The sequence below is a fragment of the Mobula hypostoma genome, chromosome 22 (genome assembly GCF_963921235.1).
Source record: "Mobula hypostoma chromosome 22, sMobHyp1.1, whole genome shotgun sequence".
NCBI classification, from domain to species: Eukaryota; Metazoa; Chordata; class Chondrichthyes; order Myliobatiformes; family Myliobatidae; genus Mobula; species Mobula hypostoma.
The window spans coordinates 47,229,307-47,245,072 of record NC_086118.1 but is presented as its reverse complement, the minus strand read 5'-3'; the positions used below and the strand labels follow the sequence as shown (position 1 = coordinate 47,245,072).

At 38.4% G+C, this 15,766-nt stretch overlaps 1 protein-coding gene across 1 annotated transcript in view; it reads right to left on the bottom strand.

Annotated features, from left to right (window-relative positions):
- Window positions 1–8,185, bottom strand: part of LOC134360327 (dynein axonemal heavy chain 17-like) — a 36,952-nt gene extending 28,767 nt beyond the window's left edge. The window contains exons 1-3 of the mRNA XM_063074560.1: window positions 8,067–8,185; window positions 1,979–2,143; window positions 1,332–1,472 (exon numbers count right to left, since the gene is read on the bottom strand). Of these exons, the coding sequence (XP_062930630.1) occupies window positions 1,332–1,472; window positions 1,979–2,143; window positions 8,067–8,111 (351 nt within the window). The 5' untranslated portion in view covers window positions 8,112–8,185. The remainder of the gene's footprint in view (window positions 1–1,331; window positions 1,473–1,978; window positions 2,144–8,066) is intronic.
- Between the last annotated feature and the right edge of the window lie 7,581 nt (window positions 8,186–15,766).

Below are 15,766 nucleotides of genomic sequence, written 5' to 3'. Positions count from 1 at the left end.
GCTGCCTCGTTATTATTTGAGGTGAGGCCAATCAGTGTAGTGTCGTCAGCAAATTTAATTAGCAGATTGGAGCTGTGGGTGGCGACACAGACAAGGGTATACAGAGAATAAAGGAGCGGGCTTAGAACACAGCCCTGAGGTCACCTGTGTTGAGGGTCAGAGGAGCAGAGGTGAGACAGCCCACTCTTACCACCTGCCGGCAATCTGACAGGAAGTCCAGGATCCAGCTGCACAAGGCAGGGTGAAGGCCAAAGTCTCTGAGCTTCTTGTCTGTCTCCCGAGGCCCCAGTGTGACTACTTGCCTATAGCTCCTCTTTATCACCTCTTCACCTTCCCTGACCAAACAAAGGTCATTGAGCTACATCTCCAGTTCCCTAACACAGTCCCTAAGGAGCTGCAGCTCGACGCACCTGGCGCAGATATGCCTGTCTGGGAGGCTGGGAGTCTCCAGGACCTCCCACATCTGACACCGAGCACGGAACACCGGCCTCACACACATTCTTCCTGTCTGTATTCTAAACAGTTAACCTACCTTGCCTCGACCCATTATCACCGAAGCCCCGATGAGCCAAAGCCTTCCTACTCTGTCTCCCTCTACTCTGTCGCCCACTCTATAACGCTGTCTCCTTTTAAACTCTTCCCACTGTTCTCACTGGTTGACGTCCACACACTTGCGCAGTCGTGCCCCGATCAAACCGCTGAGAAAAGAATTTTTTTGAGAATATTTTCTGTTCCCAAGTACAAGGAGGACTGCTTTGGTTGAGCTTCTCCACCAGCTATTCTAATCCCGTGGTACAAACTAAAGAGAGCCCTTCCTGTGGTACTGCAGTGTATCCACATGCAGCAACATGTTGTGATCCTGCTGGTCATGAGGATTATACAATTTGCCTATTTGGTATTTAGGTAACAATATCACTGACTGGAACACTCAAGCAGCAAGAACTTGAAATTTACAATGCTTATAGTTTAGTGTTCTAACTTGCAAATTAACCTTTGCCACTTTTGAGGTATACTGTACATATCGCTCTTTAACACATTTAAGCTGAAATGAATTTTTCTAGCCATTCTGCATTTCAACTAGAATCCTGTTCAAAACACTTTTATGAAATGAAGGCTACCTTTAGATATAGGCAGTGACACAAATTTTCCATTTCATCTCCATCTCCCCAACACATTCCCGAAGTTTTTTCAATGAATAGACCAAGTAAATAAGTGTAGTACTAGCTCAAATATGCTTGTGTATATCGAGCAATCTCCAAATTTCCCACTCTATTACAGACGTTAAACAGTTTCTTCCCCATTATTAATTCTTAGGCTTAACAAATATTTACCTTGAGAGAAAACTGGTAAATAGGATTGATCTTGTTGAGATCGTCAATAATGAAATAGAGCAAGGATGCTCTTTGTGCAGCTGGTCTATAATTTTCTCTTGCCACATTTATTTTAACCTCTGTAATCTTTGCTTCAGCCACCTGCAAAAATACAAAAGATGAGAATTAATACATTCGAGCGCAGTTAACAGCAACAACTAGTGCTTCACTGTTTTCAAAGCAAAAGATTGTGTTGAGACAGTAAAAAGGAAAGTCAAACAGAGAATAAATCTCATTTAAGTAAAAGACAGCTGCAATAAGTTATTTAGATAAAGGGATTACAAAAATGAATTTGGAAGTGCACAATATTCAGTCACAGTTTAGTTCCGGGGGAGATTTTTTATGAACTAAATGTAAAATATCTTTCTGTGAGTGGAGATTCAGAGTATTAATGGTGAAATACAGTGAGTACTACAGTTTTACAAACATATTTCTTTAATGAACCAATACCAGCAAAAGCAGCTCCAACAGATGGATGTTTGGGACCTCTGATTGTAGTAGAATTAGATATAGGAAATATTTCAAATGTCTGAATAAATTTCATTGATGCAGGAACAGTTTACACAGTATAAAAAATTGTAAATACAACATCATTAACACCAGCCAACCTTTCGTTCTATTTCAGTAGCAGTGAGTTTGGTTGTCTCCAAGTTCTCTACCAGAGCTGTATCACCAAGAAAATTTCCTGAGGCTTCAGATAGTCGAGCAAGAAGGGAGTCTTCTAATTGTTTAAGAACAATCTTAAACTCATTCTGTTGTGTTGTAAGATTCGCCTGAAATATTAGAGATAATTATTTGATCTTAACAAAACTTCTGCATATGGTTGCTTTTTTACACTTCTGGCAGAGAATTTTAACTATTAGAAATTTATGTAGAAATACAAATGTAATCTCCAGAATTGTTCTTCTGTTAAGAGAAATTTAGTATTACATTCAAAGTTTTCAGTTAGTTAGTGTACTTAATTAACTGTTAGTAAATTACATCATCAAAAGTTCTGATGAGGTCAGCACACCTAGTTGAAATACTCAGTCAATATACTGTGAAAGAAAAGTATTCTTCAGAAGATACTTTGTTAACAATAGAACTTTTACTGAGAACAATTTATGAATGGCATCTTTTTAGAATTTCCCTGTAGGAATTTTACCTGCCCTATCAGCACTTAAGATAATATAAAACTCTTGATCTGTCCTGAAAGCATACATATTTCTGGAATACAGAAAAGTTTAACAGCCAATCTGAAAACAACTAGGATATAAATACAAGAGAAATATGATCAAACTATCTGTGCTTCACCAAAATTAGTCAAAGCATAATTATCAGCCAAGATTCATGGAAAACTGTTGCATTCTTCTTCAAAACTGCTAAGGGATCTTTTATATTTGGGGGGACAAATAGTGTCATGTTTTGTAACTTCAAAACATTAAACTAATGAAAAGGAAGACACAGGAGTCGAAATGTGATTCGAACTTCGTGTTTAATTTAAGAAAGGCAGGCACGTATCACGTGGTAATGTGATGATGTATGCAATTAGGGTATTTATACATATAACTGGTAATGAATTACTTAAACAAACAAGAATGCCTAATCAATATATGTATATCCAAGATTATTCAAGTATTACTTAAATACACAACACTCCTTCCTACTTAGCTACAGCTGCAAATCACAATACAACTACTATACATAGATATCCACAGCATGGTAAATTTTAAATTGTCTCATTCAGGCTTAAAGATTTAAATGCTGTGGAGTCTTTCTTACTCTTGGGGGATAATGCCTTTCCATACAAGGGGATCACTCTGCTTGGCAGGTGAGACGTAGCAGTGAAACAATCTCAGGTTCTGAGACCTTCTCCGTGGTGATTGCAGGAGTTGACTCTGAGTCTGCAAGAAATGGTTGACAGCTCTGGACACCTTTCTTCCTCATTCCTCTCTCTGGATCTACTTTGATCCCTTTCTTTATCTTCCTCCCATTCCTTCTCTTTGACACACCATTGTCTCGTTCACATTCTTTCTCTTCGTCTGTTCCATCCTTTTTCTACTTCTAGTTTGTGCATCTTGATCTTGGGAAGACTATTTGGTTCACTGGAGTATTCTTTTATTAATCCTTCTATTGATCCCTTAACAATTTGATGTCTCCTATTGGTTTCCTTATCCGCAACATCATCTGATGAATCCTCTGTTTTCGTATCTCCATTGACACCATTAATTAATTTGCCATTCACTTCCAGTGCAAGCCATATTCCTTGTCTATTGTTAGTTTTCATATTGTAAATCTCAAAGCTATGCAGTCCTGGATCACTTTCATCATTATCGTATTTTTCATCAACATCATGCAGATTAGTGCTCTTTTTGAAACTGAAACTTGACTTCTTAGCTTTTTCTCTTCCCTCTGCAGTCCACTTACTTTTGTCTGCCCAACATGCTTTTTGTATGTGTTCAAATTTGTTGCATTTTCTGCAAGTTAGGCAGAAGCACGAAATCAAATATCACTGTGATGATTGTACGTTCTAGTATCAATTGTTTGGTGATAATAAAGTATAAGGTAAACCTGCACTGGTCTGGTCTATGTGAGCTCCTGCCACAATGGTAACACAATTTGTTCGGTAATGCTGGTTTCTGTTTCGACATTGCAATTTTGTCAATGATTACTTTCATTCCTAACTGCAACTCAATTGCATCTCAGTCTGCACTTTCCATTGAAACAATGATTTCAACTGCTCTTATAAATGTAAACTGTACTCCAGTTAGGAGCTGTTTTTGAATCCTTTCTTGTAAGATTCCACAAACTAAACAATCTCTCAGTGCATCATCAAGCCTCATTGTTGAACTGATAATGCTCAAACAACTTCTTCAATTCTGCCACATATGCTTTAATGGACCGCCCTTCATTTTGATTCTGCTTTTGAAACCTAGAGTGTTCTGCAATCATCAATGGCTTTTGTTCTAAATGATCCCGCCTCACTTTCACAATATCAGTAAAGCTAATTTCTGCAGGTTTGGTTGAAGCAGTTAAACGTCAAAGCAAACTATATACCTTTAAACCCAATATACTCAAAATAATTGGTACTACTTTTATATTGGTTATTTTATTTGCTTCAAAATACTGTTCAATTTGCCCTGTATATAAAATCCATTTATCGGTTGAGTAATCAAATGTGTCTATCTTTCTGATGCAGCTAGCCATTTCTGTTCTTTTTTTAAATGATTATTATCACCCGCTATTCACTCTTTATGAACCTTGAATTCTTCCATTTATTGCCTTTCGTTAACACTTGACTGTCTCTGCACTTCCTGTGCTGCTTTTTTTTAAAAAACTTGACCATATCTTGCTGCATTTTTTTTAAACTCGCCCGTCCTGCTGCACTTCAACAGGTTGGTAGCCGTCTTGGGTTCGTTTTCAAAACACCATCGTCATTGTTATGTTTTGTAACTTCAAAATATTAAACTAATTCAAAGGAGGACATGGGAATCCGAAGAACACGGGTGTCAGAAATGCGAGTACAACCTCATGTTTATTTTAAATGAGGAGCACACGCATCATGTAGTAGCATGATGACGCATGCAATTCATATATTTATACAGATAACCCATAATGAATTAGTTTACTGAGCAAGAATGCTTAATCTATATTATATATACACACACAGGCACACTCAAATATTATTTAAAAATTAAATACACAACAAAAGGATTTATAGTCATCTCCAGCAGCACTTTCAACTGTGCATAACTCTCTCAATAAGGAGGTTTATCTTTGAACTACTGGTACTAGTCTAAACATACGAATAAGAATCTGCCGTGGAGCTTGAAACAACCACTTTTTGGCCTACTAGAATGAGCACTGCCAGTGGAACAAGGTTAATATTTCAGAGGTGTGCATTAAAGTTATTAAACAAGAATTGCAACCTTTATCTACAATTTCCCTATATATTTTGACCTTGCTAAAAGACAAGAAATTAAATTATAATAAATGCAAATAAATAAATAAAACATAATATTTATTTATTTTGAGGTTCGGCATGATAACAGGCCCTTATGGCCAACAAGCCTGTGCCACCCGATTGCGCCCTTGTCACCAACTAACCTACTAACCTGTATATTTTTGGAATGTGGAAGGAAACCAGAATATCCGGACGAATCTTATGCAGTCACAGGGATTATATACAAACTCCTCGCTGACAGTGGGGCAATTGAATCTGAGTCACTGGTACTGTAATAGCATTGTGATAATCTCCATGGTACTATGTTGCATGACACATTAATTATGACAATACAAAAAACCAAAAACTGTAAATCTTCAAAAGTCGTGAATGGTTCACAACTTATAAAACTCCAAGCTTATAATTGTTCCCATTCTAAATGGGAAATTAATTTGCAATAATTATTATGTCATTGAAATAATTTTAAAAATCTGTTTCTTACTCTTTTTTATCCAAGATAGCAGTTGTGTGAGTGTGCAGTGTGTTGGAAATCTGAAATAGGAAAGTAATCGACCTACTTTTTTTTACTTTAACAGATTCTGCCAGACTGCTAAGTATTTATAGTATATATATTTTTTCATTCTAGTAATGGAATAATAGGCCGGCTGGTGGCGCAGTGACATCAGCGCCGGACTCCGGAGCGAACGTTCCCAAGTTCGAACCCAATCGGGCCGCTCCTGGGAACACTTTCCTTCCATGCTGGATTGAGTGTCGAGCTCGCAACTCGACCTCATAAAAGAGAAAAGACTGTGCTGTGAGAAGGACGTGGGGGACCACTCAGAGATTAAGAAGAAAATTTCATTTGATTTCAAAAGTATTGCCAAATTTCATAAATAATATTAAAAAGTCACTGATCTGATTATGTATCCTATACTGTATTAACAATATAAAATTTATGCTCTAGCTGAATGAGCAACGTTATGAAAAATATACTACTGTGACAAAATTTCAAAGATATTCATTAAATGTGTATTTCTACAAATTTGTCATTTTATTTCTGTACTTAAAATGTACCTTCAGTTGTTCTAAGTCAGGACGTTCTTTTGCAACCACTGAAGCTAATAGCTGATCTTCTAAACCATCTCTTGTCACAAGGAAATTAATCAACGTGCACTGAGCTTGCATTTCTGGTTTGAAATGTGGATTAAAATACTTGGTGTGGAGGATCATTCTGAAATTGGGATGATATTCAACTTCTTTATCCCCTATGTGAATATACCTAAACCAAGAGTAAAATAATAATTATTTAAATCTCTAGGTTATAGAATAAGTTGTGCTCAACTTTACAATATACTTATAGCTATAAATACAAATGCAACCCTGTAGTCAACTTATCTGTACTTGTTCTGAGAAACGAGATAGAGATCATACCAGTCATCTTTTTTTTAACCCAGTCAGCAGTGGAACTGAACCTCTGAACATATTTAAGGGTGAACTGGTCAGATTATTGATATTCAGAGGAGTCACAGGTTAGGATTCAAATGAAACATGGAGCTGAGGCCAAGGTTAGAACAGCCATGATCTGACTGAATAATGGAAGCTGTCTTGAGAAACCACACTGTGCAATGTTGCTGCTAATTCGAAGGTCCATGTACAAACGTAATTCATGTATGTAGCGCTGGATATCTGGGAGTTTTCCTGGTAGAATTATGCATGCTTGTATATCTGCAGCAAGCATATTTATTTTTGTCATATTAATGACTCAGAAGGGGATATTTCCTGCTTGCCATTTCTAGATAAATACCTACTATGCAGCAAGTCATGGCTATGTAATGTGTAAAATAGCCGTGTAGGACAGGGAGGAAAGGTTACTGCAAAGGAGCTCATATTGTTAATGTATTTTCTAATCACTATAAATAACATTGAAAAAATGGGTCAATTTCTAAATGGCAAGCTGAAACTTGTGGTGTGCCACAGGGATCAATCCATGCAGGGGCCTCAAGCATTTATAATCTATGCCAAAGACTTCCATGAAAGTAATCAAGCACTTTGTAGCCAAATGTACTCGGGATACAAAGACAGATGGAAAGCAACATGTAAAGACAAACAGAGAGCCTGTGAAAAGATGTTCTTCTGTTAAGTGAATGGACAAAAATTGCAGTATAACATTAAAATTAAAACATGAGGTTATCCATTTTGAAAGAAGATTAAAACAGCAGAGACTGTAGAATGCTGTTGCATAGAGAGATCGTGGTTTCTTTGTATCATTAAACCCAGAATATCTGTACTGTTTTTGTTTACTAATTTAAGGAAGATGAGTCAGGAAAGGTTGATGAGGTTGATTCCTGGTGTGAAGAGATATCAAAATGTTGAGCAGATACAGCTGCACTATATTATAGTACATTATTCAAAGATACATTGTCAAAGAATGCATAATTATACAACCTTGAAATTTGTCTGCTCACAGGCAACTATAAAGCAAGAAACCCGAAACAACCCAATTAAAAAAAAGACCAACACCCAATGCGCAGTGAAGGAGAAAAGAAACACTAATCATTCAAACCATAGAAGCAAGCAACAGTATTCCGAACCAAATGGAATCCTTAGATCAGAATCCCCGGAGCAACCAGAGTAGGCCCAAGCTTCGCTCTGTTCATCATATGAGTGGGGCATCACTGTGAAGCTCACAGGCACAAAGCACAGCAGCCAGGGCAGTCTCACAGTGTCACGGAGAGAGGAATAAACAACAGGAGCAAAATTGGCCTGACCCTTACCTCCAGCCCCAACACCCTGCCTTTCCAGTCTATCTGAACCAGCATTTAAATTGTCCAAACGGTAGATTGTGCCTCGTATTAGGACCCATGCCCCACCACAGTGAAACGCTCCAGGCTTAGTCCACACCGCTGAGTCCGAAGTTATTCTTGACCTCTCCAAAATAGCTGAGCACTTAGAGAATTCCAACATCACATGTGGGTTAGTTGGATGTCATCAAAACTTCTCTGCGTCAATTCCCCCTCCCTGAATTGCACACTCCAACTCCAGCACAACACAGCTCAACCCTTGAATTCACTTTGCCTTTGCTCGCCTCTTCATTATTTCCAGTAATAGTTTACCACAATTTACTTCAGAAAAGTTGTTATTAATAATTTTTTAGTCAAAATTCTTGCCTTTTAAGTACTAGTAAGCGGTCGCTTGCCTTCAGTAGCACCATCTTAAACTGGAACAGCTATATTAAACTATTCTACTGTATATTATACGGTTGTAGTGCATTAAAAGAATAATAAATCACCTTATTGAAACATACACATTTTCTTTCTTAATTAACAATGCTAAGCCATCCCTTGTCCATTTTGAAACATCTTTAATCCAAACTATTGAGCACCTAATCCTGGTTACCTTTCAACCATGTCTCTGTAAGAGCTATTATAATATTTATGTGATGCTTATACCAATAATTCATCTATCTTGTTCCAAATGCTTCCTGCACTCAGTCTTGAGGTTTGATTTATTTTATACAGTTCTTACTTTAAATTCAATTTCTATAGTATGTATTTGCTCTTTTTCTCCCCTTCACTATCCTGTCCCACTACTCTCATTTATTTTTTAAAAATTTGTTCATACAATCACTTTGGCCTTCTCTACTTCTAATTCATGCCCCATTTATAAATTGAAGAAACAAATTATGACATCTAAAGAGTAAATGAAAGATAATCTTACTTTCCCTTTTTGATCGTGTTTCTTCCCAAGAGAGGGTCCAGCACAGGTTCCACGGTCTCACTAATATTTTCAAGTAATAAAGTATCTCCATTGGATACAGCATTTTCAATGCTGTCAAGATATCTGTATACCCAATAAAAATATTACTTGTTTGTATAATTTAAAATAATAGTTTTAGGGATAATAGTACTCAGAAATTAGATCATGTCAGGTTCAGGGCATAATCTAAGTAAGCACATTACGTGTGTCTAAAAGCAATGTTGAAAGTTTATAGGAAACTGGTTATTATTAATAACCAGTTCACTTGTCAAGAAGCGCCAAGTTTACCAAATTGCCCAGTGTTCATCATGGTGTCATCAATAGCATCATCAGCAAACTTCTGTTCTATCCTTTCCTCTGTGGTGTTCACCATGATCATTATTGACCAGATACTCAAACTGACCAGCCTGCATAAATACTTCAGATACAAGAGAAGGTCAAAGGTTGAATATCCTGGAGCTAATAAAGAAGTTATCACCCTGACACAGTGGTGTCAAGAAAACAACTTCTCCCTCAATGTCACAAAAATAAAGGAGCTGGTTTTGGACTACAGGAGGAATGGAGACATGCTATCAATGGATCTGGGGTTGAGAGGATGAACAGCTTTAAGTTCCTCGGCATAAACATCACCGAAGATCTCACGTGGTCTGTACATACCAGGTGTGTGGTGAAAAATGGACAACAGTGCCTCTTTCACCTCAGATGGTTGAAGAAGTTTGGTATGGACCCCAAATCCTAAGATCTTTCTATAGGGGCACAATTGAGAGCATCCTGACTGGCTGCATCACTGCCTGGTATGGAAACTTTACTTCTCTCAATCGCAGGACTCTGCAGAGAGTGGTGCGGACAACCCAGCACATCTGTAGATGTGAACTTCCCACTATTCAGTACATTTACAAAGACAGGTGTGTAAAAAGGGCCCGAAGGTTCGTGCTGACTCTACTGTATTTCTATGCTATATTGACTATCCTGTTGTACATACTACTTATTATAAATTACTACAAATCTACCAGGCATGAGTTTGTTGGAATACTTTTGTAGGACAATAACCCGCTCGATTGGCACTCCATGCACCACCCTTAACACTGATTCCCTACATCACCAGCACACCGTGGCTGTAGGGTATACCACTTACAAAATGCCCTGAGTTAATCAACCTTTACTCCAAGAGTACCTCTCAAACCCAAGACCTCTACCACTCAGAAGGACACAATAGGAACCCCACCACCTGCATAGTCACCTTCAGATCACACAACACAAAATAGTCAGCAGATGCTGTAAAAGATCAAAGCAACACTTTCAGTACGCTGGATGAACTCGGCAGGTCGGGCAGCATCAGTCAGAAACGATGAGTTGACGTTTTGGGCCGGAACCCTTCGTCAGGACTGAAGAATGAAAGATGGGGAAGGATTTGAAGAATACTTGTAGCGTCAGTTGATAGACCAGTCATTTGAAAGACAAAGGGGGTGGGGGAGGAGAAGCACTGACGTCATAGCCCTGAAAACAATGGGTGGTAGAAGAAGGAGGCGGAACCATGAGGGAGCTGGGGGAGGGGGTAGAGTGAAATAGGGATAGAGGAAGGGAGGGGGAGGGAATTACCGGAAGTTGGAGAATTCTATGTTCATACCAAGGGACTGGAGACTACCTAGACAGTATATGAGGTGTTGCTCCTCCAACCTGAGTTTAGACTCATCAGATTGGGGGACCACTTCATTGAGCACCTCCACTCTGTCCGCCACAACAGACAGGATCTCCCGGTAGCCACCCACTTCAACTTTACTTCTCATTCCCATTCAGATATGTCCATACATGGCCTCCTCTACTGCCATGATGAGGCTAAACTCAGGTTGGAGGAGCAACATCTCATATACCGTCTAGGTAGTCTCCAGCCCCTAGGTATGAACATAGAATTCTCCAACTTCCGGTAATTCCCTCCCCCTCCCTTCCCCTATCCCTATTTCACTCTACCCCCTCCCCCAGCTCCCTCATGGTTCTGCCTCCTTCTTCTACCACCCATTGTTTTCAGGGCTATGACGTCAATGCTTCCCCTCCCCCACCCCTTTGTCTTTCAAATTACTCGTCTATCAACTAACGCTACAAGCATTCTTCAGATCCTTCCCCATCTTTCATTCTTCAGTCCTGACGAAGGGTTCTGGCCCGAAACGTCAACTCATCATTTCTGACTGATGCTGCCCGACCTGCTGAGTTCATCCAGCGTACTGAAATCACACATCATCCTGGCATGCAGTATATGCTACCAGCCTCTCACCATCACTGAGCCTAAATCCTGGAGTGTGACTGCAGTTGTTCAAGGTGGTAGATTGTTATCATCTTTTCAAGGCCAATTAGGGATGGGCAATACATACTGGCCTTTTCATTTAGCACTAAACTGCAGCTAGTGAGTGACAGCAGATAGATATTAAGGGCATATATATTACCAATAGCACATTCAGTAGATTCTATTTAAAATATTTTGTTATAATATTGTCTAGTGTTGACAAAGTGGTACTAAAGTGGAAATGACAGTCATATTTAAAAAAAACTAATCTGGATAACTACTGACTAAACATACACCAGTCTAGATAACAGGCATTTCAAAAGGTCCCTTAGAATACAGTTGTATATACTATATGCATTGACAGTTCAACCCAAATCAATAAAATTGAAATAGAACAAGGCTATGGATCACAATAAATAATCTATTGCTAAGTAATTAACTTCAAACTTACTCAGAAAATAAAATATATTTAATGGCCTGAGAAAATGCAATAATTAGTTACCAATTACGTACATACAATCAATCTTAGATATATTCAACAGTGTTATTACCAAACTTAATTGATAGGGAAACTATCCAATGATCTCCACAAAAGAGACCACACTACTGAATTTCACTAAATGCAAACAACATTATAACACCCAGAATAATTTGAAGGTGGAATCTATGACAGCTACTACAAAAGAGCAATGTCCATGGCCACAGCATGAATGTACCAGCTCAGGGATATGAATGACATATGGAATATTCTGGAAAAATGTTAAGCAGCATTTTTTTACTGAAAGCATGATTAAAAAGCTGGCAGAAATGGCTGGCATTAGTGGTCAACAACACAAAACTGGGTTGTATTCTGAAATAATAAAGTTAAAAAAAGCTTTTTCATCTGGGAAGTAAAGAAATAAAGCAAAACTTAACGTGTTAACTATTTGTAAATCATTTTCAATTACTTAATCTCCAACTAACATACATACCCTCTTTGTCCAAGTCTTATTACTTTCAAATCATCTCCATATTTTTTCTTAATCCATTTAATGCCCTGCAGTTGTGCATCAATAATTAAAGGCCAACGCTCTGTATTACAGAGAATTGTAGCATTTTCTGATGATGTCCGATCACTTGGCAATCCCTGATTATTCCATGCAGCAATATCAACATCATCAGTCAGAAGAGAAAGTGGATCTAAATTTTCAGTAATTGGTATTGGCACCTAAAACAATTTCCCCAAAAAGTCATACTGTAAATATCTTGAAATCTGATTGGAACTCACATGGTAAGTATAAAAATATTTACATACTTGTGGCCCATATTAAGATTTGAAATTAAAATATCTGTGTGCAATTATTTGAATACTTTTAAAGTTTCAAATAACATCTTTTCACTCCTTTAGAAAATCTGTCCAGTATTTGGATTTGATGCATTTTTGATGTAAAAAATAGGTACTGTGCTAAAACCAGTTCAGATGCCACAAAACAACTGATGACACCATAACTGTTTTTGGCTTGACTTAGTTATTAACAACAGGAATTGGATTAAAAGATCTTCACCAAGGACCTTCACACTAAATCACAATGAAACAGAAAGTGCATTCTGCTGCAAGAAATTGTTTTCATGAATTGCTCTTTTTAAACGACTATTATAGATTCTGACCTGTGCATTTCACAGATGGTTGTTTTTTTTATAGAATCATTCACACACTAACTCAAGAAGTGAGCAAATCTCTTCAAACATAGCTTGGACATAAGAAATAATTGGAGAAATAGGGAAAACAACAGAGATAGGAAGAAAGAGGAAGACAACAGTGCGTGTCCCAGTGAAAACTCTTCCTGATCAAGGAGCAGGCGGGAGGAGAGAGAGCAGCGCACCGCGCATGCGCAGCCCTCCGGTGAAAAATGATATTGTATCCGATAAATAGGGGCCGTGGACAATTCTGATTTGATGGAGACAGATGTGAAAGCACAGAGGAACATCTGGAGAAATTTCTCAAACACCAGTTCACTGCTGTTGTTACTGCGCAGTCGGGAATCATCCAGAGGGAAGGCCTCAAAATCCCCGGCTTTGCCTGCTGTTGGCGACTGAGATTGAGGTCGAATCATTTGGACAGAGATGGCGCTCACTACTCTGTGTCGGAGAGCTGATCGGAGGCTCGAAGTTTTCGGATGACTCAGATTCGGACTGTGGTCGGGCATGGCAGGGAGAGTTTTTCTTCCTTCTCCCATCTGCGTGAGATGTGGGATATTTGAGAGACTTTGAACTTTTTACTGTGCTCATGGACTTCTTCATCAAGTTATGGTATTGTTGCACTGTTGTAACTTATAATTATGTGGATTTGTTAGTTTTTTCAGTCTTGGTCTGTCCTGTGTTTTGTGATATCACACCGGAGGAAATATTGTATCATTTCTTAATGCATGCATTACTAAATGACAATAAAGAGAACTGCGTGTCTTCATAACCTAATGGTACTCTGAGAGTTAAGATCGCCCAAAATCCTGAGACCAGCAGTACAAGAAATCAGGCTAAAAAATCAAGACATCTGTGAAAAAGACTTAACAATTCAAAGAAGCCACAATCTTTACAGATGCTTGCAAGTATTGATTTATTTTCCTCATAAAAATTTCATGGGAGGACTTTTGAACACAAAAGCAATATCCCAAGGGAGGGGTGGGCTACTCCTTTCAACATAATATACCTCATTTTATAGTGAGTTACGCATGAGGGCCACAGGTCAAGACTTAAGGGCTTACTTAAAAGGTAAGCTGGGTCAAACAATGTTTTTGCCAAAACCTAATGAAATTGAAACTTTAATTCAAAAAGGGAAAATTAAAAAATTTATTTCTTGTATGTATAATTTCATTCAAAAACAGACAATTAAACAAGGAATCCATAAGTCAAAACAAAAATGGGAAACAGATCTGAATATTAATATTGATGAAACAAATTGGTCAAGACTCTGTCTTGACAGTATGACAAATACAATAAATGTTCGACTTAGATTAGTACAATATAATTTTTTTACACCAATTATATATTACACCACAAAAAATAAATAGATTAAATTCAAATCTATCTGATAAATGCTTTCGGTGTAATCAAGAAATTGGTACTTTCTTACATTCTACTTGGTCTTGTTTTAAAATTCAACCCTTTTGGATAAATTTAAGAGTCTTATGGTGTGACGAGAATACACATAAATTAAGATGTTTGCTGGCCTGGGCTAGCACCAGTGGCATCAGCAGTTGGTCTGCCACCTGTCCTCAGGAGAAGGAGAGATAAGGAACACAATGAAGCAGCATTTGGAGATGTTAATGAAGGAGCCACCAGTCTGGGTATTGTCAAGATCGGCTCCCCCTCTGAACCCTGAACTGTTTGAAGTGTGATGGACAGGCGATACCCCAGCAGGGGGATAAAATGGGACAGGTTCGCTAAGGCAAGAGACACATGACACCACGAGGTAATGAGACCCTGGAAGCGGTGCCCCCCCGCAAGTCGGCGGGAGTCGTTTGGAAGACTGGTTGCGGAACCAAGCCTTAGACGCACAGGGTGGAAAGGTACGATCAGCGGGAACCCTGTGTGTGTCCACCCTTACTTGGGTGCCAGGTTCACTGCAGAGGATCGACCGCATCTGGAGGAGGGGTCACAGTCGGTGACCTCAGGTGACATCACAAAGGACTCGCCCGAAAGCTGCTTGTGAGCAATATCGCAGGTCTGTGTGTGGAAGCCGTTTTGAATGATCATTCGTTTTTGTTCTCTCTCTCCTTCCCCCCACATTGTCCATCGCCATGGCAACGATTACTGCAAACTGAACTAAATTGAACTGGACTTTGTGTCACTTTGAAATTGGTCATTTACCCCTAGACAATGATAGAGCTTGATTGATCCTGTTATCTTAATTCTGTGCACATGTATGTTCATCATTGCTGAACTGTTGCATTTATTATCCTTTCGATTACTGTGTTGCTTGTTTCTTTAATAAAACTTTCTTAGATCTAGTAATCCAGACTCCAACTGAGTGATCCATTTCTGCTGGTTTGGCAACCCAGTTACGGGGTACGTAACAATTGGAACACAAGTTACTGGAACTCAACTTCCACATAACCCTGTATTATTTCTATTAGGTGATATTGAAGGGATAAAGTCGAAACTTAAATTGAATAAATATCAGAAAGAATTTATAAAAATTGCATTGGCAGTAGCTAAGAAGACTATAGCAGTTACTTGGAAATCTGATTCGTATTTAAGTATGGATCGTTGGAATAATGAAATGGCTAGTTCTATTCCACTCGAAAAAATTACATAATTTAAGAGATAAATATGTAACATTTTTGAATATTTGGCGCCCTTATTTACAAAAGATAGGATGGTATATTTAAGTGCTCCAATAAAGGTCCCTTGGGGAAAGTAACGAATAAGTATACCAAATTTATTTTGAATTCCATGGAGCAT